General features: G+C 42.1%; 1 protein-coding gene across 6 annotated transcripts in view; it reads left to right on the top strand.

The window, feature by feature from the left end:
• Positions 1-24,570, top strand: part of LOC112121800 (histone-lysine N-methyltransferase EZH2) — an 87,554-nt gene that overhangs the window by 27,406 nt on the left and 35,578 nt on the right. For 4 of the 6 annotated variants that reach the window (XM_026654060.2, XM_026654059.1, XM_026654061.1 and 1 more), the window contains 5 exons: positions 10,868-10,991; positions 13,389-13,517; positions 19,410-19,526; positions 21,964-22,084; positions 23,757-23,900. In XM_026654060.2, the coding sequence (XP_026509845.1) occupies positions 10,875-10,991; positions 13,389-13,517; positions 19,410-19,526; positions 21,964-22,084; positions 23,757-23,900 (628 nt within the window). In that variant the 5' untranslated portion in view covers positions 10,868-10,874. The remainder of the gene's footprint in view (positions 1-10,867; positions 10,992-13,388; positions 13,518-19,409; positions 19,527-21,963; positions 22,085-23,756; positions 23,901-24,570) is intronic. The other 2 variants (XM_026654062.1, XM_026654058.1) reach the window with 1 other exon arrangement.

Genomic DNA, 24,570 nt, shown 5'->3' with positions numbered 1-24,570 from the left:
AATGGGAGCTATGAGGGCAGTGCCTGCAGGCGAAGGCAACACGGGGAGCTAGGAGCTGAAGGAGAGGAGTTTCTGTCATCCTTCTGGGAAGCTCCCCCAGGTAAGCACTGCCCCCAACCCTGAGCCCCACCCACACCCAAACTCCTGCTGCTTGGGCAATTGGGGGGAGAAGTCTGAGACTGCCCCAGCAGCAGCGGGTGCACCTGGACCAGAGGCTGCCCGAGCTGCTCAGCAGCCCTGGGCCAGGCACACTGGTCACTGCAGAAGTCACTGAGAGATCAGAAAGTCACGGAATCCATGACTTCTGTGAGCCTTATCTATAAGTACTCCAGTGGTTAATCTTCTATTATGATATGAATGTTTATTCTGAGTGAGGCCAAGACATCTTATCAGAATCTTTTCCAGTCACTCAATTTTAGTGTACATAGTCTTGTAATTGGTCCTTTATAAATAATCTAATAACAACTCGTCAGACTTTTACCCTATAGAAATCCTAACTCTCAGGCTTTGTGGTTCCATGATCTTACACAGAATCAGGGCCTATTATTTGGGGTTCAGTGAACTGTATTTTTCAGTTTGTAGTCAACCTTTGACAAATTTTTATCCAAGAGGTCTGCAGCCAAGAAGATTTATCCTATTCACTGCTAATACTCTGTGTGCATTTAGGATTTGGGGTGGACAGGCAGGGAGAGAGTTGAGGCCTCAGAAATTCGCCATTGAGCAGTTTCCAAACAGTGAGGGCTTGTGTGTTGTGCACTAGCGCACCCAATTAGTGTCCGTCACTCACTTAGCACCAGCTGCATCCAAGCTACTCGCCATTGATCTGTTTAAAATATGTCCATATTTAAAATATGTCCTGCTGCAAAATTGGAGATCAGGACAAGAGGTGGGCCCCACACATATGCTGTAACACTTGTGCAACAAATCTTCGCCAGTGGTTGAACAGGAAAAGGAAATCTATGTCTTTTGCAGTGCCAATGATTTGGAGAGAGCCAACAGATCATACCAGCAATTGTTACTTCTGCATGGTGCCTCCAGTTGGGAAAGGTGTGTCAAAGAAGAAAAAGTGGACTGTGCATTATCCAAACATTCCATCAGCTATACGCGCAGTACCCCATGGAGAAGGACTGCTGGTTCCTGATGCACCAGAATCATTCTCACTTGAGTCAGATGAGGAAGAGGAAGAGAATGAAACTTCTGGTCCTGAACCATCAATGTCACAGGACCCACATTTTCTCCCATCCTCCTCCTCTGAACCACACTTCATAACACAAGGTGAACTGAATGACCTTGTCAGGGATTTGGAACTACCCAAGAGTAAGGCAGAGCTGTTGGGCTCCAGACTACAGCAGTGGAATCTCCTGGCAGGTGATGTTAGGGTTTCCATGTTCCGTGACCGTCAAAAAGATCTTGTCCCATTCTTTTTCATGGAAGGTGATCTTGTAGCCTGCAACAACATCGATGGTGTGATGGCAGCCCTCAACATCGTTCACGATCCAGATGAGTGGAGACTGTTCATTGATTCATCGAAGATGAGTCTTAAAGCTGTTTTACTGCATAATGGCAATGTTTTGCCATCAATTCCAGTTGGTCATGCAGTCCATATGAAGGAAACCTATGACAACATGAAACAACTTTTGAGGTGCATAAACTATGACCAACATCAGTGGCAGCTTTGTGGCGATTTGAAGGTTGTTGCTCTCTTGCTTGGTCTGCAGACTGGATACACAAAGTACTGCTGTTTTCTCTGCGAATGGGATAGTCGTGCAAGAGATTCCCACTACATCAAGAAAGATTGGCCACTCCAACAGTCATTGGAGCCTGGGAGGAAAAGTGTTCAGCATCCACCACTTGTTGAATCAAGGAAGATTTTGTTACCACCCTTACACATCAAGCTGGGTCTGATGAAGAACTTTGTCAAGGCCATTGACAAAACACAAGCAGCTTTCAAGTACCTCCATGGAAAATTTCCAATGTTAAGTGAAGCTAAGATAAAGGAAGGTGTCTTTGTTGGTCCTCAGATTCGTGAACTTCTTCGAGATGATGCATTTGACCATGCACTGCGTGGCAAGGAAAAGACGGCATGGAAAGCCTTCCAGTTAGTGGCAATAAATTTTCTCGGAAACAACAAGGCAGACAACTACAGGTTGTTGGTGGAAAACCTCCTCAAGGCATACAAAAGCCTTGGTTGCAACATGTCACTAAAGATACATTTTTTGCACTCTCATCTAGATTTTTTTTCCCACCGAACTGCGGAGCAGTGAGCGACGAGCACGGCGAGCGATTTCACCAGGACATTGCAACAATGGAGAAACGCTATCAGGGCAAATGGAGCCCATCAATGCTTGCAGACTATTGCTGGACAGTGACCAGAGATGCTCCATTTAATGAATACAAGAGACAAGCCAAGAAGCACCGAGTAGACACTGAATAGGACTAAACTATGTACAGAATAGTTTTTTGCCTTTTGTTTCATAATAAATGTTATTTATATAACCCTTTTGCTGATTTTTAAAGTGTTACATAAACAGGACAGGTGAAATATTATCATGTAAAGCAACCATAAACACATGAAAAGACCTAGGTTTACAATTTATGATTAAAACTCTACTATCTATACAATATACATAGACATAAAATGTAAAAACTTAAATATCTTAGAAACAGTAGCCAATCAGTTGTTTTAATTGTCATATTTGAATTCAGCACATCAAAGTACATAATAAATAGCACATTTTATCTCTGAAGCAGACGACTTCTCAAAAATTGTAGACCAGTATAATTAGTGTGATTGGAGCAGTAGGACTGGACCCTGTGTGTGTGTGTGTGTGTGTGTGTGGTGGGGAGGGGGGCGGTGCCCTAGCCTCTGTACTGAAGTCATGCTCGCTCTCTCTCTCTGGCCCAATGACTATATATGTATCCACAGAGGACTAGTCATTGGACCTGAGAGAGTGTGTGTCCCCCCCCCCCCCTTTAAATTCCGTGTGCAAAGTAAAAATAGTTATGCTGAAAACTCAGCAACTGTTTGTGAAAGATATTTTTAAATAGGGTTTGACTTATAAAAATACTAGTTAGCCATCGTTGGCCAACTGTTCTTGGTGATAATTAGATTTTAAGTAGTACACAGCAACAAAATAGACTATTTTAGAAATTGTAAACTACAGTCTTTATAAAGTATAAATATCGTTGCAAAATATAAAATGTAAAAGAAAGGGAAGATACTTTAAGGTTATTTTTATTGGAAGACTGACTTTTTTGAAAGTTTTTCTTTTCTTAGCTAAAGAATAAATTTTGGTACTCTTACTGAGTCTATTTTTTAACACAGGAGTTTCAGGAAGCATGGTATCAACTTTTCTTTAAGCTTATCAAAAACTTAAGTTTATAGTTTTTCAAGTGAAAATCCAAAGGACCAAATTCTGCCCTCCATATTTCAGTGAAAACAGTGTATAGATATGAATAAGAACTATGTACAAATATTTTAAAGACTGAACTTGGTCCAAAACAAGGATTTTTTTTTTTTTTAAATGGGAAAATGCAGGGAAGACAAGATAACATCTACTGAAAAGACAAAATGTTCTGTAAATGTTTCAGGCTACAGCAGTTCTCATTTACAACTTCTCTTTGGAAAACTGAGGCCTGGTCTACAGTGGGGGGGGCGGGGAGCGCAGGGGGGATCGATCTAAGTTATGCAACTTCAGCTACATGAATAATGTAGCTGAAGTCGACGTACTTAGATCGACTTACCGTGGTGTCTTCACTGCAGTGAGTCGACTGCTGCCGCTCCCCCCGTCAATTCCGCCTGCGCCTCTTGCGGCGGTGGAGTACAGGAGTTGACGGGAGAACGCTCCGGGATCGATTTATCGCGTCTAGACTAGACACGATAAATCGACCCCCGCTGGATTGATCAGTGCCTGACGATCCAGTGGGTAGTGTAGACATACCCTGAGAGTTAAAGAATTAAAAATATTGGTTAGGATAATAAAGCTATTACTACACAGTGCTGTTTAAGAAATTTTGTGACATGCTATGGACAACCTTTTCTGTACAATGAATTAGAAGTGTGGATTAAGAGTAGTGTATTGTGTATTAGTATGTTTTGTTGCATGCATGATATTTACATAACTGAAAATGTAGTAATGTTCATATAAGTGTCTAATATTTACGTCTTAAAACATTGCAACAATGCCCCATTTTGTACTCAGGCAAGGGTTTAATTTCTCTTTATTAGTTATTCTGATGGGAAGATTCCCAGCCCCCCTTTTTGCCACTTTAGGAGCGTTTTTATAGATCACCTTTAATTGTATTGGTATCCAAGAGATACTCAGTCTTCTTTAAATCAAGCAATCTCTCCAACCAGTTTAGCCGTGATAGTTTCCCATATGCTTGTGCATCCTTGATGGGTGCTTCCACAGTGGCTGAGAAAAATAGGAAAGGATTTTTAAACAAGGCTGTCTTTTTTTTGCTTTCAGCAGCAAAATGGTATGAAATTGAACTGATTTTCTGCATTCACTTGCCTCCCATTGTGACTGGAACATGTATCACGTGTCAGCATGCGACTTGTAACAGATGTATTAATTGGCTAAGAAATTTAGTTCTAATTTACATCCTTGGCTGCTGTAAGTAAATAGAGCCCTGCTTAAAATTAATAGTAATTGGTCTCTAGCTCATTTTAGAGTGTAGGGAGGTTATCGTAACTACATTTTGAAACATTGAGCAAAACTTGTGACAAATTAGGGCAAGGTTTGAAACAAAAATACGCAAGTCACATATTCAACACTTGCCATTTTAAAATTAATAGAGGGTGACAGACAACGTTAAAAAGATGCGTTCAACTTAAAAATCACTTCTATTTGAATGTTTTTACTGATTGTAATTAAAAATAAAATTACTATAAGTGAATGAGAATTTTTTTTTGTTCATTGCTTTTACTTGTGTATTTGATAGCAATCTACAAATCACTTTCATTGTCTTCCTATATAGTCAGTTGAGGCCCAGTCCTGGGCACATTTTACAAATGTAATTTTACTGTCTGAGTAAAGCTACTTGTATGTTTCCAGGATTGGTATTTATATTGGTTATATATTATATTTAGATTGGTATTGGTAATTAGTTTCCCGTCTGTGTAGGTTTTTCACACAGGAACAGAAGTGAGAAAGATAGGAAAACAAAAATGATTGTAAAACCACAGCAATTGGCCGGTGGTTGCAAGGGTTGAATCAGTATAGCTAAAATCTTTTTAATGCCACACCTTAAGTAAACTTCTACAACTTCATGTGTGTATACTCCTATAAGCCAGGTTTAAACCAAAGTAAGTGTACACATGCGAAGTTGTAGAAGTTTAAGTAAGTCTGTTAAATCTCTTGCCTTTAATTAAACCACTGCAATTTCTGTAGTCAGGCCCTGAAGTGATTTCTAATTTATATTTAAAATTGAGTAGTTGTGACAACTTGTCCCTTTAATGCATTAGCTTTTCAATTTTGTAGTCGTGGATGCAAATCCAGTTGTTCTTTGCATGTCCCCTGTATATTTCCATTAACAGGATGCACTGACCAGATGCAGCTTACACAGTGGAACTTTAACTAGCAATGCCCATTGGAGTGTTTACCCTCCCCCACTTCTCTCACCATTCCTGAACATTATTAGGGCAAGGTTATAAAAGGGGCAAGGTACTCCGGCTGCTTCAGTTCCTTCCTATCTCAACCGGCTGTCAGTTCAGGAACAAACTTGCAGGCCCTCCTCTTATTTCAGTGCCTTCTGAATAGTTTTAGCATAGGCTTTTAGGATAGTTTGTGTATATAGTTATTTTTAAGTAGTGTTAAATTTTTTACATTTACATATATGTTTAATGAAGTGTTAGGTTCGATCCTTCAGTTTTGAGATAACAGATCCGAATATTAAGAGATTGGGATTTAACAGCTGTAGTGTCCATTAGTGTTTTTGATATCCAGTGTGCAAACTAGCTGCCTGGTGTATCTAGGAGCATGATAGTCTCTGTCAGGGTGTTCAAGATACTCTGCTTTTATTCTAAGCAAGGATGCTGTGACAGAAGAAACTGCAGGCTATAGTAGTGCAGGAGGCATTGGCAGCTGCCAGAACTGATACTTCACTAGGATCTAAGAGATTCCACAAACTGGCTTCAGTCCCTAATACCTCAGGAGCCAAGAAGCAGCAAAAATTTCTGCAGCTTCAGTTCCATGCTCTACAAAAGTTATGAGACAGGATCCAACATTACCAGATCCAAAACCTAAAAGCAGAAGACTCCTCACTACTGTCGGTCTCTGTATCCAGAGCCAGTCCATGAGAGAGAAGTTCTTCAGAACCGTGTGTGCCAGTGCGGCTAAGAAACCAGTGAGAAGAAAGGACTCTGTTACAAGCACCAAGAGATGTTCTGTGTACTTTCAGATCTGACCATTTGGATTCTAGAACTCCCCAACAGAAGACTAAGCATAAGGAGACAGATTCTCAGATACAGAAAGAGGGAGCTGAGTACCGGTTCCAAACTGGCTTGCCAACAGTCTGTTACAGGGATTGCACAAATCTACCACATGGATCTGCATCTTCATGTCTCAGGTGTGGCAGCATCGGATAACCACTTATTCAGAGTAACAACGATGACTCCGGTCACGTATGCTTGATACTCCACCACTGACAAAAAGAAGAGTAGAAGACATGAATTTCTCTACCTCTTCCTCCACCCAAGACCCTTTCAGGATTTCTGAATAAGTACTTTCACCATTTTCTGTCCTGCAGGTGAAATCACTGATACACCTTTACAGTTGGGATCGTAAACAAGTTTGAATCTGCAACAGGACTTTGAATCTGAACTAATCCCATGTCATAAGGAGAAATACACTTCCAAAGAAGTGTATGGAGGATCCTTATGCTAAATTCTATTGGTTGGATCCAAATATGGACTTCTGGCTGGAGTGGCAAGTTCATCCATGGGTGAGATGGCCATACTGGCCCTTCCCTGGGCAACATAGAGAGCTTGAGCATCCTTTTTATATAAAGAAACTTTCCCACCTAGGATTTGAGAGAGACTGCAAGGATCCGATCCAGTTTCTGGATTAGTCTATAGGTAAAAAAAAACCAGTGCCTACTGTCTTACTGGATGCTCTTTTAAAGAAAGAAGAACTGACGATAGCTGAACAAAGTTATGAAACAGATAATGAATTGGAGAATTAGACACACTCAGATGTTACTGTGGGGGGATTACAACTTCTTTTTCTCCTCAGAGGATGCAGTTCTCTTTCACAAGCTAATTGACAGGATGGCAGTGACTCTAGGGATTTCCTTTGTCTATTGAGGAGACTTCTCACCCCATATATGACCTCCTGGGTTCATTCTCTAGAAACAGAATTGTACTTCCTCTCTGATTTTTGCCGAATGAGAAAGTCCATCTGGTCTTCACCTGCCTCGGCACAAGCTATGTCGAAAGAAAGAAAAACTTTATCTTGTCCTTCAAAAAGGCTTTTCTATGTTCTGTACTCATCCCGCCCCAAACTCTTTATTGGTGGAAGCCAATAAACCACAAATATAACCTCAGATTTGACATGAGGACAGAGGTGTTTAGCAGTTTCCCACCTTAGCTTTTCCTACCCCAACTGAAGATTGCCTGTGCCATTTTTATGGCAACCAGCAATCAATAACTTTGGGCGGATGATTTTTAGAGAGAGTACACAATAGATAATGCACTTCAGTTTGTGACCATTCTGAATCCCTCCTCCCCCTTTTCATGAGATCATGGTGAAATTAGAGTTCCCTCTCTTTTTCCAAGCAGGTATGCTACAAAGGAAGTGCTGAGCAGTTTCAGGGGGAAAAGTTTTTATTCAAGGTATTTTCTAATTCTAAAAAAAGACGGAGGTCCCTATTGGACATCAGGAAGCTGAATTCATTTATAAATAGTTTTTGATTCCATATGGTGTCCATAAGATATTATTTTTTATTTCTATATCTCTGTAAGATCATCCCATCACTTTTTGTAGTGTAAGGAAATCGCGTCTAATATAAAGTCCTCCTTTTTGGTCTTTCTACCACCCCAAGAGTTTTTATGAAATGCCTTCCGGTAGTTGTGGCACATTGAAGGAGGCAAGGGATTTTTGACTTGCCTAATTTAGACAATTTTCTGATTAAAAACTCCATCCAGAAAAGACAGCTGTATCCCAGATATGCTCTCTTTGAGAGACTACGACATATAAATAATGTCAGAATAAATTGAGAAAAGACATTGTAACATCCAGGCAATAGTTTCTGTTTATAGGAGCCACATTGGACTCAAAACTCAGGCAGAGCATGCCTTTCAGAGAAAAGATTTGTAAACATATGGTCAGCCATCACCATTCTACATCATTCTCATAGCAGATGATCATTTTTCTCACGCTCATAGAGGGTTGTGATTTCTGCCATGGTGCATAAAGTCTTATTCATGTTGAAGAATGAGGTCTTTACAATACTGGTTGGCAAAGAATTGTAAACCCAACTTAAACAGTATATTTCAAAAGGAAATCCCAGCTGTGGTGGACTCACTGTCACAATGTTATGAAAGTAGCATTCTTCAGTCTTCTGACAGTCAATTATAGTCAGTATAGATGCATCCAATCTAGACTGGAGAGCTCATTTAAAGAGTTGGACACTCTGGGATCATTTGACTCCCACAAAAAAATAGTTATCAGTGTGTGTTTTTTGGTCTTTCTCCAACAACGTACCCAAGCATACATTTTTGTTTAACACATCCTACAACATTTCAGATTAATATATTTCCTTCTCCACATCCTGCATAGTAATAGATGTCATAATTAACGTAATAGATTTTTGTGTAAATAAGTATTTCAGGTTTCTTGAGACTTTTATATATGATTAGTCTTTAAATATAAATATGAGAGAAGTCATTCTAAGATTTATTAGACTTCAGCTTTATAGTTGTTACTTATAAGATTGTCCTAAAGTCCATCTGAACTCTTCATGTTCTGTCTATACTGGGAAACCGAACAGTTGCTAAAAACAGTTCTTTGTCTCCTGAAAACTGTTTATTAGTGTAACCTGGACAAAATTGTTTTCAGTACTGTTTCAGGAAGTGTGGCAAAGTTCTGACAAACAGCACAGGCACTAAAACCATTTGTCTCTAGATTAAGGAAGACGGTTCTGCATCGGTTACTCAGGCTATGTCTTCACTAGAAACGCTGTAGCACTTCAATGTAGATGCTAATTAAAGCAACGGGATCTCCTGCCACTGTAGTTAGTCTACCTCCCCGAGAGGCGGTACCTAGGTTGCTGAACAAATTCTTCCGTTGATCTGATGTTGTCCATGCTGGTTGATTTTTCACATCTCTGAGCGACATAGCTGGGTCAGCCTAACTGTTTAGTGTAGACCTGGCCTTTAGTTTACATTTAGGAGGTTATCTTCACAACCACAAAAGCGAGAAATGATTCTGCAGACGTTGATGACACTTGCCTAAGAGCTTCCTACTTTCGCCGATCCACTGGATTTTTTTCAGCTCTGCTAGCCAGAGTGGTTATTGTGAATATAATGCACTGTTGCAAATTAAAGTAAAGTTCAAATAAAATACAGTAGGCTGTAGTGGTTCATTTCTTTAATATAGGCAAGTCTTGAGGGAATGGCTTTGTTTTAGGAGTTCTAGCATTGTTGGCAGCCAGGAAGTGCAATGTACTTTAAATGGTGACAGCTATTTAAAGTATTTGGCATTGTTATGAGACCATTACGTAGGTATGTTGGCAAAATGTGCAGATTTTTTTTAATACAAAGCACACATGAATCTCAATTTTTTTTTCATTGTCTGATTGTTAATATATGTGTGAAAAAGCTTGTAAATAAATGATATACATGTCCTTTCCTGTATTTAGGACCAAGTGTATGTAAATAGCTTACTTTATACTATGGTTGGAGAATTTTTTTTGTCTATCTTGTGAATTTATTCAGTTTTAAACTCCTACCTTCATAATACTTGTTTACACAATAGTGCTTTTATAGTTAAAACATTTAAAACAATGGTACTGCTGAATAGTAACTTGTTTAAATATCTTATTCTGGTTCTCCATATCCCTGGTGACATTCACAGTAATGTGGCTTCCAGTTTGAGACTCAAATACAAACTATAACTAGACAAACACAACAAGGAGTCTGGTGGCACCTTAAAGACTAACAGATTTATTTGGGCATAAGCTTTCGTGGGTTAAAACCTCATTTCTTCAGATGCATAGAGTGAAAGTTACAGATGCAGGCGTTATATACTGACACATGGAAATACTCCCTGCTCTCCATGTGTCAGTGTATAATGCCTGCATCTGTAACTTTCACTCTATGCATCTGAAGAAGTGAGGTTTTTACCCACGAAAGCTTATGCCCAAAAAATCTGTTAGTCTTTAAGGTGCCACCAGACTCCTTGTTGTTTTTGTAGATACAGACTAACACGGCTACCCCCTGATACTTTATAACTAGACAGTTTAACTTCTCAATACTTTAGTTACTTCATAGTGTGAAGCGTTTCTCAGCATCTGAACTTTTCCATTGGCTTCCTGAGTAAGGGCTTGATCCTGCAAGGTGCTGAGCAGGGTGGCAGTTAAGCATGTGCTTAACTGTAAGCACATGAGTAATCCCATTGACTTCCAGTGCAATTGCTCCCATGCTTAAAATTAAGAACATGCTTAACTGCTTTGCTGGATTAGGGCCAGGCTGTTCAGCACCTTACAGGATCAAGTCCTGGAAGGTTAACTTTTTTCTGTAAATGTCTGATTTTTCTTTAACCCATTGTCCATCTATCTGCTCAGTCACTGTAAAATGATCTATAAGACACTATCCTATCTATAGTGGCTAGGTCAGTGAATCTTAACATGATATTGTTGATTACAGGATAATCATGGGTCAGACCGGAAAGAAATCTGAAAAGGGACCAATTTGTTGGCGGAAGCGTGTAAAATCAGAATACATGCGACTGAGGCAGCTCAAGAGGTTCCGCCGGGCAGATGAAGTTAAGGTATGTCACCTGTACCTCCTTCATGAAAATCTTATATGGTAGGCATTGGAATGGATTTTCTTCTGAAATATAAATTATAATTGAAATTTTGCACTTAACAAAATATATTTTATGTATATATTTGTTGGAAAATATGATTTTTCTGAAGGAGAAGATATAAATACTCATTTTTTTTAAATAAAAGGTGTTGCATATCTCAATATTAATACAATTTTTGGCACTTAATAGTTAATGTCTAATTAGAATTATGAATTTGTAGGCAGGCATTTACACAATACATTCGGTTACACATTTAATTCAGTCAGGATATGCTAAAGATCAGTATTCATTTATGCTTGAAAAATCCTTGCAGTTTTTAGGGGAGTTGATTCTGTGGAGAGTGGCCATATCCTCCCTGTCCTGCAGCACCATCATGAAACCCTAGATCTCCAAACATTCAGAAATGGTGTGCATGTAGGAGGAGGAAGGAGGGATAATACAGTCAGTCTCAGTACCTCTCCACAGACAATATTGAGTCAGCTCTTCCACAACGCCCCTTCAACCCCATTTTTGTTTAATTCCTTTAATGTAGGGGGGAAAACAGTAGAGATGGGTTGGCCTTTTTATTTCCACTTTCCCATAATTCAGAAATCACTGACTATACTTTCTCACCTTTAAAAATATAAAGTCATATCATGGCTGAGATCAAGCCTGAGTAACTTAAAATTGAGTTATTGAGAACGGAAGCATTAGATCATGAAGCATAGTGTTGGTAATATAGGCTATGTGTAAAAATTGTAATCTTTACAATAAAAGTGACACTAGGATCCTTAAGTCTGTTTGCCTTTCATATCATATGCATTAATGTCAAGGATTTTTGTGACTTTATATATAAATCAATCCACCTGGAAACTATGAAATATGTTTATCTGTGATTTGTATTGTTTAATCATGGAAATACAGGACCCCTCTTTTTGCCGGTGAACATGGCTACTTTAAAGAAAAATAACTGTTCCATAATTCTATATTTAAATATTTAAGAGGAAAAATACTTTTCAAAACAGGTAGAAATGCTGAAAATTATTTTTCTAGTAAAATTTGTGTTCATTTTATGTATTATCATGGTGCTGCTTAAGTGCAGTTAGTGTTTTCAAAGATGTATGCTTTGTTAATAAAATTAGGGTGACCAGATCACAGAAATGAAATATCGGGGGGGCGGAGGGGGAAAAAAAAAGCCGTTTTGCAGGGGCTGGGGAAATTAGCAGGCCCCGTCCGCACCGCGGTCGCGGGCACATGTGGCGCGCCCCGCCGGGAAGGAGCCGCTGGAGTGCAGCCGAGCAGGAGAGGCGCAGGGCTCCGGACCCGGCAGCGGCGGGGGAGAGCGGCTCATGTAAAGTTTATCGGCTCGGGGGGAACCCCGGCCGGCTCCTCGCCCCTGTAGGGGGGTAGCGTTCCCGCCCCGCGCCAGCATGTACTGCCGGCCACTGCAGGCCAGGTAAGAAGCAGAGTTCCCCCCTCCCCCCTCGTCCTGGCTCCTCAGCTGAGCGGCATTCCTCCTCCCTCCCAGGCTTGCAACTGTAATGGGGCACAAGCCTGGAGGGAGGGGGTGGTGACGCTGCTTCCAGTTCCTGGAGCTGCTGGTGAGTACGAGCTCTGGCACCAGGCGGGCAAGGGGGCTGCTCCCCCAGGAGGGAGGGGGGTGGGGCTTAGCTGAGGAGCCAGGACGAAGGGGGAGGGAGGGACCTGGCTCCTTACCTGGCCTGCGGCAGCCGGCGACACATGCTGAAGCGGGGTGTGGGGCAGGGACACTACCCCCCTACAGGGGCGAGGAGCCGGCCGGGGTCCCCCTCGAGCCGATAAACTTTACATGGCCCGCTCGCACGGCCCCGAGCCGCTCTCCCCGGCCACTGCCGGGGTCCGGAGCCCCCCCGTCTCCCTCCTGGGGGAGCAGCCCCCTTGCCAGCCCCCCTTGCCCGCCCGGTGCCGGAGCTCGTACTGACGACTCACCAGCTCCAGGAACTGGAAGCCGTGCCATCACCACCCTCTCCCTCCAGGCTTGCGCCGCCATTACAGCTGCAAGCCTGGGAGGGAGGAGGAATGCCACGTGCTTGGGGAAGAGGCGGGGCCAGGGCGGGGATTTGGGGAGGGATCCAATAGGGGAAGGAGGGGGGCGGAGTCGGGGCGGGGGGGAGCGAGAGTCCCTCTGGGAGGGCAAAACTGCTTGTTTGTCCAGTGTCCCGACCGCACATGGGTCGGGACGCGGGACAAACAAGCAGATATCGGGACAGTCCCGATAAAATCGGGACGTCTGGTCACCCTAAATAAAATAGACCTGATAGTACTTGAAGAGGTTATTAAATGAATTTTGACTCCTTTCTTAATTTGCTTGCAACATTCACAATTCTCTTTCATTCTTAGAGTATGTTTAATTCTAATCGTCAGAAGATACTGGAAAGAACAGAAATCTTAAATCAAGAATGGAAACAACGTAGGATACAGCCTGTACACATCATGACTTCTGTGAGCTCATTGCGTGGGACCAGGGAGGTTGGTTAACGTGTTGTGGTAATTCTAGTTACAAAGTTGTCAGCACATTTTGGTTTTACTGGTGAAAAATTGGCTGGTAGATCATGTGTTAGCCACTAATATTCTCTTTTTATATGAAGCCCTAGCACCTTTCTAGGAATTATTGATTATTACTCCTATCAGCTGCTTACTGGGAAGAAATCAATAAAATGCTACTTAGTTAAGATCCTAACGTGCACAAAATTAAGTCTTTTTGCAGCAGAAAATGCTTAGATCACACATTACCATCCTTTAATCAGGCCTTGTCTCATGGGAACTTGGGATCTGATCTACCTGTCACTAACGTCAATGGAAAAACTTCTGTTGCCTTAAATGGCAGCTGGATCAGGCCCTCACTTCATAAAAGAACGTGCATGAAAATAGTGAACAGATTAGTTTGCATAGGCCTCGCTTATACTAGAAAAGTTGCACTGGCTTAACTAAGTAGGTTGAAAATGGATGTAGTTTAAACTGGGGAAAGTAACTGAAATACTTTCCTCATTTCTAAATGGACAATCTACCCTAAATTCTCAGTTACTGAGGGACAATCTTCACTCATTGATGTATGTGCTTTTCACAACCAACTCTCTATGTAACTTTTCGTGAGTGATGTACCCGAATATTTGGATGCTAATATCTAAACCAGGGGCGGGCAAACTTTTTGGCCTGAGGGCTGCATCGGGTTTCGTAAATTGTATGGAGGGCCGGTTAGGGGAGGGGGTCGTGACCCGGCCCCCACCTCCTGTCTTCCCCTCCCGCCCCCCCGAACTCCTGCCCCATCCACACACACCCCGTTCCCTGATGGGGGGGCCCCCCCTCTCCCGGGACCCCTGCCCCATCCAACCACCCCTTTTCCCTGTCCCCTGACTGCCTCCGGAACCCCTGCCCCTGACTGTCCCCTACCGCCCCATCCAACTCCTCCCTGACTGCCCCCTGCCCCCATTCAACCCCCTGTTCCCTCCCCGCCCCCTATCCACACCCCCGCCCCCGACCACTACCCCGAATTCCCCTGCCCTCTATCCAACCCCCCCTCTCCATGCCCCCTTACCGCACTGCCGGGAGCACCAGTGGCTGGCGGCGCTGGACACGGGCCACGCCGCCGCCATACCACGCAGCTCTGAGCACCGAGTCAGGTCGAGCTCTGCAGCTGCGCTGCCCCGGGAGCTCACGGCCCCACCGCCCAGTGCATTGCGCTGGCGGCGGAGCGAGAGAGCTGAGGCTGCGGGGGAGGGGGGACAGCAGGGGAGGGGCTGGGGGCGAGCCTCCCGGGCCAGGTGCTCGGGGCCGGGCAGGTTGGTCCCACGGGCTGGATGTGGCCCGCGGGCCGTAGTTCGCCCACCTCTGATCTAAACTGTATTCTTAAATTTACTCACCAAATTTGGGATACTGCTAATTATGTACTATATGTATCTTATGACTTTAAAAACAAACTTTGTATTTGTGGATAATTTAAGCCCTATACCCAGGTATACAGACACTCTTTTCTCAACTTGTGAATTATATAATTTTAACATTAGCTTTAATAAATTTTTTAAATCTGTTCTTAAACTGGTGCAAAACCCTAATGTCAGCAAACTTAAGCTAGTTTAGCTTCCACAGGTAGATTGACTTTTTGATGTGAAATGATCTGATGACAAGGAAAGTGTCTTCCTACTCATCAAATTGAGAAGGGCTTGCCATAAAAAGAAAGTGAATTTAATTGACAAATCTTCTGTGTTTTGGGAGGGGGATTACTTTTTATGAAGGGGCAAAAAATAACAGAAAATCTGAAATTTTTAAAAGGGAACTTTTATACAATTAGTACTTTTAGCCATAAATATATGTATCCTCCATTTGTCTTCTTTTTGAAACTATTTCCAGCCCATGTGTCAGAGGCCTTGGCTACACTGGTAATTCACAGCGCTGCACTTGCTGCGCTCAGGGGTGTGAAAAAACACCCCCCCCTGAGCGCAGCGAGTGCAGCGCTGTAAAGCGCCAGTGTAATCAGCGCCTGCAGCGCTGCACGCTCCCTCGCACGCTGCAAGCTATTCCCCTCGGAGAGCTGTGAATCCGCGAGTGTAGCCAAGGCCTTAGTGTTCCTTCTACTCCTCTCTCTTATGAAAGTAGTCCTGCAAGCAAAAATGGAAAACCGATGACTGGCTCCAGTCCTACAAAACAATGCACACAGGGAAAGTCACACTGAAGTCAGTGGGGCTCCATACTTGCATGGGCTACACCCACATACATACAGGATGAGAGCTTTTGATAGTATTTGACAGTAGTTTTAACAAGTGCTGAAAACAAAAATTGTTGTAAGGGTCACGCATCAATTTTTTCAGTTCTTTGGAGGAAAAGAGCCAAATTTCACCTTCAGAGTTATGATTTGGATATATCAGATTTTGACTTGCTAGCTTGAATTGCCTTCTTGATCAAAGGGGAATTTTATGTTAATTTCCTGTCTGAATCAATGAATTGATTATTGCATTCTAATCCAGTTTGTCTCAGAAAGCACTCTCAGAAGAACTCTACTTTCAATACTTGATTTAAAAATTGCCATAATTTATAATAGGAGGATTAAGACAGTTTATAAAAATGTATCTGAATCCTTTTAAAATAAATTTAAATATTTATTTTTGTCTCAAATACATTGGCTGGAGACTTGATATCTTGTGTGCAGTTTTCATGAGGGTGACACACTCAGTGTGGGTTGCAAGTATTATAGGTGACACTCCTCTGTTTCTGTGGAGCCACAGACCTTGGTTTTCAGTTGCCTCCAGTGACTCACTAGACTATTGAGTGGCATTGACCAGAGCCACTCCCACGAATGTAATTTCTTTATTTAATGATTATTGAACAGAGTTCAAAAGCAGGCAGAGTATCACACAGGATCATAAATGGGATTTAAAATATGACTTTGTTCTTAACTTTGCATAAACATAATGTTGCCTTGAGATTTTTAGTTATATTCTTTTTTTTTAAAGGACAAAATCATTTTTATAATTTTGCGTACTTTCTAGACTTAAATGATGGCATGAAAAAATTGCTAGAGAGCTACTAGTCAAAGAATTAAATCTAAATCAAATTTCTAAAGACACCAACTAGCCAGGGACTGATAGTCTTCCAAGTTAAGGTGTCTTTGGAAATTTGAAGCCTACTTTGCTGGCTTTTGGAAGAAAGCTTTCTGTCTCTCCTTCCTCTAATCTTCCTCGGTACTCTGGGAATAAAGGTCCACTACTGTACCCCTAAAGCAGCATAAAGGCTTCTGAAAAGCATATGGTGAAACTGATCAGTGTCTTGTTAATTTCACATTGCTCCTGACTGTCAAAGCAGTACAGGAACAAAGGTACTGCAGCTGTCTGTCTGCGTACCCAGGTGGAGTAGTTTGCACACTGTAACATTCTCTTAATGTGTTTAATATGAATAAAGTTGTGAAGTCAAATACTCAAGAGTTGGAGAAATGCCAGAAGTAAAATTTTCCATACAAGCTTCATTTGGTTCCTTTTTGTGTATGCATTATGATATAGTCTTTACTTACATGATCCCATACTATTTTTTCCCCACAGAACCCCTGCCTCATTCAGTGTATGGGACAGACTTGCTCTGAGGATGAATTGAGGTTGTGTAATGAAGGAGAAGGCTGTTGTCTGTAGGATCTATCTCACTCGTTGCAGAAGTTGCAAGGTGTATACTGACAGAGACAGGGATGTGCTGGAAGAGAGAGGATGGTTTCATGGTTCAAGCGGTTGAATGCCGCTCTGAATTCTGTCCCTGCCTGTGCTGCAAAGTTCCTGTGTGGTGCCACATTTTCTGGATACCCAGCTTGAGATCCTGGGGTTTGATTTACAGAATTGCTGAGCACTTGCAGCTGCAACTAAAGCCAGTTGGTGTTTTTGTTTTTTTAATATTATAGATAGATAGATAGATAGATACTATAGTGATGAGTGCTGTAGAAAAGCCTATGAGGAAATTAATAATGCTGTTTTCAGAGCAGTGTTTGAATAGTGTGCAGTAAATAAGGCATGTGGCCACACATTAAACAATGAAGATAAAACCAAAATATTGAATAGTTATCCATTGAAGGAGAATCGTCCGTCCTATGCACTGAATAAGGCAGGTGTCCTGTGGAAAAAATATGATAGTTTTAAGTAAAAATGGTATAATACATATGTACAAGAGCACTGAATTAAGATTGTATGGACAATCTTAATTCTTGCATTTCCTAACTCTTGACTTTGTAACCTTAATATTATTTTTAAACATAGTTATTTTATGTGTGATTTTATACAATGTGGGACCTTTTATGTATTGTGCATGTCATACAGTGACACACAGGAATCTCTTCCCTCCCATCCTTGCTGCACATCAGCTTGTGGCGCCAAACCAAGGAGGTGTTAGAGGTTCTCAATGAAACTTTTTTTTTTTTTTTTTTTTAAGTATTTAACATGGGCACAACAATGTGTTTTTCCCTAAATGTGTTCTGAGAAATGGCTGAATTGTTCGAGCTGAAACTAAAAAAACAAAACAAAAGAAAACAATAACAACTAGTCAGCCAGGCAGATACTTGGCATTAAAAAATTCAGCCTGAATGGTTAAAGTTTGGTAAAGTTATAAGCAACTCTAAACAGGGTTCCCAAAGGCGAAGTGTTGAGCAGCCTTAAGTATAGGCACTGTTACCACCTCTGCCTATAATTGGGAGGGTTACCATTGCAAGTATAAGGGCTAGAAACTTCAAAAATAGAACCTACAGAAACTGGTTGTGTAGGTGCCCCCAGTTATAAGAGCTAGTGGATTTTTCAGGCCCTGGGTTAGAATGTTTATGTATTATTCTAGGACAGTGGTCCCCAACCTTTTCCCCCAAGGACCGTGGCCGCCGGACAAGCAGCCGCCGAAATGCCACCGTGAAGAAGCAGTGTCATCAAGAGGCGTCGCTGCCGAAATTCGGCGGCATTTCGGCGGTAGTGCTTCTTGACGTTGCCGCTTCTCGGCGACATTTCGGCAGCTGCTTTTCCGGCGGCCAGTAGGCGGACGCACATGGATGCCCCAGTGGGTGCCATGGCGCCCGCGGGCACCGCGTTGGGGACCCCGTTCTAGGACTAACCAATTGTTTCATTTTTAAAACCATTTCTCATTTCACATTTTGAATGTTCTGTCCTCTCTCACCCTTTTTGTGATTTCTCTTCCTTCCTGTTCTAGGTCTGCAAAAAAGTGAATCGTAAAAGAGTGTCATATTGAAAGCACTGTTTGACAGTTCAGAGTTCAGTATTAGAGTAAATTTCACTTTACTGTTGTCCTGCACACAGTATACATGGTCAAAGATTTTGGGATAGGATAGGAATACAGTGGAGGTCAAGACTTACAGACAATTGAAGTGATAACTTTTTGAAGTAGACTTTCTGGTATTAAAGGATCAACATATTAATATTTCTAAAAAGAAATCCTTACTTGATCTCAGTGGTGCATTAATGTGAAGCCTGGAGGAATTCTTCTTTGTCTCCTAGACATCTAGTTAATACACTGTAAACACCAGATAAGACCGTTTATCATCAAGTACTAAATCTGTTTTAGATAACCAAATGCAATGATGTTTTTCTGGTAAATAGGCTGAGTGTAATGGTACATGAGAGCCTGAATATCATTGTATGGGATAAGAACAGGAGTACTTGTGAACACCATGCTATGGAAACTATTAACAAATATTCTGCAAACAAAATAATTTGTGTCTCTTGCTTATTAAACCTATTCCTAATGCTACCACCTAAAAATTGATGCATTTTTCCAAAGACAGACTTACCTAATTCTGATATGGTTTAAATTTGATAAATTGAAACATCCTTTTGTATTTTGTTATCAAAATTGCTACCAGGAGAGAAGTGTAATTTCTACCTCTCGTTTCAGTGCTCTGTTACCAGTGATTTAGATTTTCCAAAACAAGTCATCCCGCTCAAGACTCTGAATGCTGTTGCTTCAGTGCCCATAATGTATTCTTGGTCTCCCCTTCAGCAAAATTTTATGGTAAGTGTCACATTTTCAGGTTAACTGCACCTGTATTCCTGCACCTGTAGTCCACTCCAGGAATGCCACTCAGGTCTGCCCTGTCTCCTATGTCTTGGTAGGAACCTTTCTCCCACTCCCTTCTGACTGGGTTTTTATGACTACACAGACCGCTGCCATCCACTGTGATATCTCCAGCAAGCCAGTCTCGTTAAAGGCCAGCTCCTGCATTGCTTTCTTTCAGATGACAATTGATAGTGTTTTTCCCAGTATCCATACAGCTCTTCTAAGCAAGCATATTTATTCATAGGGCAAAAGCATTACAGAGAAAACAGATTTAAACCCACATTAAATGTACCAGAAACCACCGATCTTCCATATGGGGAGTCTGATATGCCAACATTCCTTCTAACCCTTTAGCAAGGGTTGGGGCCTCCCTTTGGACAGAGAGTGATGTCCATCTGCTGAATCAAAATGAAAGCCATGAGCCAGTTCAAGCTCATCCTTTTTATATCAGAAGCCTTTTCTCTCTTTCCCAGTCGCTGGCAAACCCAGCCTGATCCAGAATATGTAAACTACCTGCACGGTTGGAACTTCTCTAGAGTTGGTTAGTCTCAGTGACTTACCATATTTTAGTTCCTGGAGGAGCTGTTAACCCTTCCCCCTGGAGTAAAATGCAATCATACATAAACCATTCGTACATTTAATATAGGTGTCTCCAAAGTTGCTGCCTGGCGTTGCAATATCTGTTAAAGTAAGTTTAAAAAATAGAAGTTGTGTGCATTTGGGGAGATAAATTACAGTGTAAGTGGAAACCAATAAACTAGTATATCCAAAAGAATAGAAACCTATTCCATTTGTTTTAATATTTAGATCTATATAAAATACCTGAAATATTGCTTTCTGCACTGCTTTACATCAGTTTTCTTTTCTTGCTCTACCCAATTGCCTCTTTCATTTTTTTACCAGTTACTTCATAAATTTGAAAAACATATGAAAAAAGGTTGAATATTAAAAAGGTGACTGGATGGCAGGTTTTTCTGAGCAGACAAAAGTTTTAGTACTGATTCATTTTTAGAAAGAGGACATTTTAAAGATATTTGTTATTTACACTTGGTGAGTGTTAATGCTCAAGCCGAGAGAGAGAGATAGCACTGGCTATAGATAGGGTTACCATATTTTAATTTAAAAAAAGGACACTCCACGGGGCCCCGGCCCCGCCCCAACTCCACCCCTGCCCCGCCCCGGCCCCGCCCCGCCACCCCCGGCCCGGCCCTGCACCGCCGGGCCCCAGCCAAGCACCGCCGGCCCCTCCCTCCCTATTTTCCCGGACATGTCCGGCTTTGTGGGATTTCCTCCTGGACGGGGATTTGAGGCCCAAAAAGCCGGACATGTCCGGGAAAATCCGGACGTATGGTAACCCTACTATAGACTTAACCTTTCTCACCTAAATCTTCCAGGGTTCCATAACGTGGGTATTGCAAAGTTAAGGATATTCCAGTCCTTGGCCTCACCAGAATAGAAATCCTGATTATGTACAATGGCTTTGTATTTAGGACAGATGTCAGTTAAGGTCTAGATTTTGACCTAAGTCAAATTTGAACTAAGTTTTTAGAAATTAGGACGAATGCCTTGTGTGTCCAGAAGGAAGTCCTAATAAATTATTGATGATTATTGCATAATCTACTGTCAGTCTCCATTAAGTAATGTTAATTCTCTGAGAGCCGGGATTTATTGTATGATCTGACTACTTATATTATGAACAGACATGCAAATTACTTAGGGAACTGCACTTTTGACACTGTACATATAATCGGTCATCCTTTTTCATGTTAGTTTAGTGCGCTGAAGGCAACCATTTTTATTTAGAATAAAAAAATACAAAATATACAAATTACTATATGTGCCTCAAACTGGCTGATCTTATTATTAGAAGTGATTTTTAATCCAAATAAAATCAGCAGCTAATCCACAAAAAAACTCAACCCACAACGAAATGTTTTTCTCAACAAAAACGAAACATCAACCCTCTATCACTGAAAGCCAAAATTAAAAGTTACACTTATCTTATTTAAATTAAATAATTGTAAAGGCATTATTATCGACAGATATTTAATCCATTTTAGACAAGAGATTATCTGTTAACATAATGAGTATCCTGTTGAGGATAAGGGCTTGCCTACATGGGGGCGGGAAATTGACCAGAATAGTTATAGTGGAATAGCAATTTCACTATAGCTATGCATCAGTAGCTGCTCATGTGAGTATTCTATTTCAGAAAAAAAGTGACTTTATTTCAGAATGATTACGTGATTATATGGAATGCCACTTGTCCATTGCAGGTTTGGGACAGTCACACTGCTGAAATGGGTGCCTCGTCAAAATTTTTTCTCATGTGCTCCCTGAGAGAATTTCATTGCTTCTATTGTAATCATAAACCTTTCCACATTACTTTTAGGTAGAGGATGAAACGGTTTTACATAACATTCCTTATATGGGAGATGAAGTGCTTGACCAGGATGGAACCTTTATTGAAGAACTGATCAAGAACTATGATGGAAAAGTACATGGAGACAGAGGTGAGTCCAACACACCATGTATATCAGTCATTTCTTCCTACCTAAACATGATTAACAGCTGCTTCTGTAGCAGTCAGCTTTATTATATAGTTTTATTTATAAGTTAAATATCAAAACTGAAGTATGATTCCTGAGGACTTACTATTTACTAATACTAATTACTGTTTAGTATTCTCCATCATCCCCCTATGCCATGTTGAATAGTGAGTATAACAATCTTACTTAGCTTTTGTACATGGATTAATATTTATGCAGTTGTTTGAAAATATAAACTAAATCCTCACACCAGTCCTGAGAGGTGAAATAGCGAGGTTAACTTTGTTGCCCAGAACATACAGTTAATCATTGTAATAGCTGGGTTTGAGATTAGATAAGTGGTGAAACATTTCAAGGAGAATCCAAACATACTCCTGTCCCTTTTGACAAGACTTCTGAATTGTAGGGCAAAATGGCACAGCCAGATTGAGCCAAGAGATGGGGAGTTACACTCTTTGGCATTTCACTTGCCTTTACTGTGTATGATTGAATTCCTCTGGCATGCTTCCTAGGTGGGTGGTGTGGATGACTGGGGAGAGGATAGCAGTGAACTACCAACAACCTCTCTCCTCATTGCCAGTATGGCACAAAGTGACCAGTACCCCAGCCAGCTCAGTCCCCTTTATCTTATAGGAAGTGTGATATTACTAGAGCTTTATTTTTCTATTCCTGTTTTCTGGTAGAAGGATTTATATTCCCTCTCTTGGCTGGCATAGAGGGATTTGGGAAAAATCCCTCAAAATTAACAGATAAGAAATTCTTGATTCTCATTCATCCTCCTACTCAGCCCCTCCTGTCTTGTACTGAATTTACGGATTGTAATGTGCTATGAGCACAGGATCTGATAACTCAGGGGTGGGCAAACTACGGCCTGGATCCAGCCCGCGGGATTACCAACCCCGTGGCATCGTGGGCCCCACGCCGCTCCTGGAAGCGGCCGGCACCACCTCCCTGCAGCCCTGGGGGGGAGGGGCAGAGGGCTCTGTGCGCTGCCCTTGCCTGAGGGCACCGCCCCCTCAACTCCTATTGGCTGGGAACGGGGAACTGCGGCCAATGGGAGCTTTGGGAGAGGTACCTGCAGGCGAGGGCAGCGTGTGGAGCCCTTTGCCCCTCCTCCCCCAGGGGCTGCAGGGATGTGGTGCCGGCTGCTTCCAGGAGCAGCGCGGGGCCAGGGCAGGCAGGGAGCCTGTCTTAGCCCCGCTGCGTGCCGCTTCCACCCTGGAGCTGCTCCAGGTAAGTGGCGCCGGGTCGGAGCCCACACCCCGAACCCCAACCCCCGCCGCACCCCTCCTGCACCCCAACCTCCTGCCCCGAGCCCCCTCGTACACCCTGCACCCCTCCTGCGCCCTTGCCCCGAGCCCCCCATACACCCTGCACCCCTCCTGCGCCCTTTCCCAGAGCCCCTTCCTGCACACCACACCCCCTCCTATACCCCACCCCTCTGCCCGAGCCCTACATTCATGGCCCTACATGCAATTTCCCCACCCAGATGTGGCCCTTGGGCCAAAAAATTTGCCCACCCCGTGATAACTAAACATATAGCCATAGTTGTTCATTTAAAAAAAACTGAAATATGGGGTAGAAATAAACACTTTTTTTTTTTTTTGGCTTTACTTCCAATCTTGCTGAATTTCAGAATGCGGATTTATCAATGATGAGATATTTGTGGAGCTGGTAAATGCACTTGGTCAGTATAGTGATGATGAAGATGATGATGATGGAGATGACAATCCTGATGAGCAAGATGAAAAACAGAAAGACCGAGAAGGCAATAGAATGGGTATGTCAATCCAGTAGATTTTAAAAACCTTTATTATTGTAGCAGTTTTTCCTGTATTTATTTCCTCAATAAATGGAAGATGTTCAGATTTATATTTTTGTATTTATGCTCAGTGAAGTTAACAACATTATTTCTTCTAGTGATTGCACACATCCATTCCACTTCAGGTGTGTGCATGTCTAGTGCACTGTTGAAAATTTTTCCCTCAGTGGTACGCACTGAGGCAGCATATGTGCATTCTGCTACCTTGTGCCACCTGCAGTGGTATAAAAGGCAGAGCTGCCCCTGATTCCACTCAGTTCCTTCACTGCTCATGATGGTTGTTGGAGTGTTATCTTGCTGTCGCAGGCTTTTCTTAAATTATCTATTTTGTATATAGTTGGGGCTGGTTTTAACCATAGTTCTAGTGTTAGGTTTTTTTAGTCATAAGTAGGGCCGTACCAATTTCACGGCTGTGAAAAACATGTCACGGACCGTGAAAAATCACCCCTCCCCTGTGAAGTCTGATCTCCTGTGCTGCTGGGAGCGTGGGGCTCCTAGCTGCTAGTCCAGCCACACGGGGGAGGGACAGGGTTTGTCCTTCCCCTGCATGGCTGCTCTTTGTGGTGAGATCAGATCTACCTCTAGAGGCAGCACAGAAATGAGGGTAGTACACCCTCACTTCTGCGCT

The sequence above is a fragment of the Terrapene carolina genome, unplaced genomic scaffold, assembly GCF_002925995.2.
Source record: "Terrapene carolina triunguis isolate 2854851 unplaced genomic scaffold, T_m_triunguis-2.0 Scaffold179, whole genome shotgun sequence".
Lineage (NCBI taxonomy): Eukaryota > Metazoa > Chordata > Testudines > Emydidae > Terrapene > Terrapene triunguis.
This window is presented reverse-complemented; position numbering and strand designations above follow the sequence as displayed.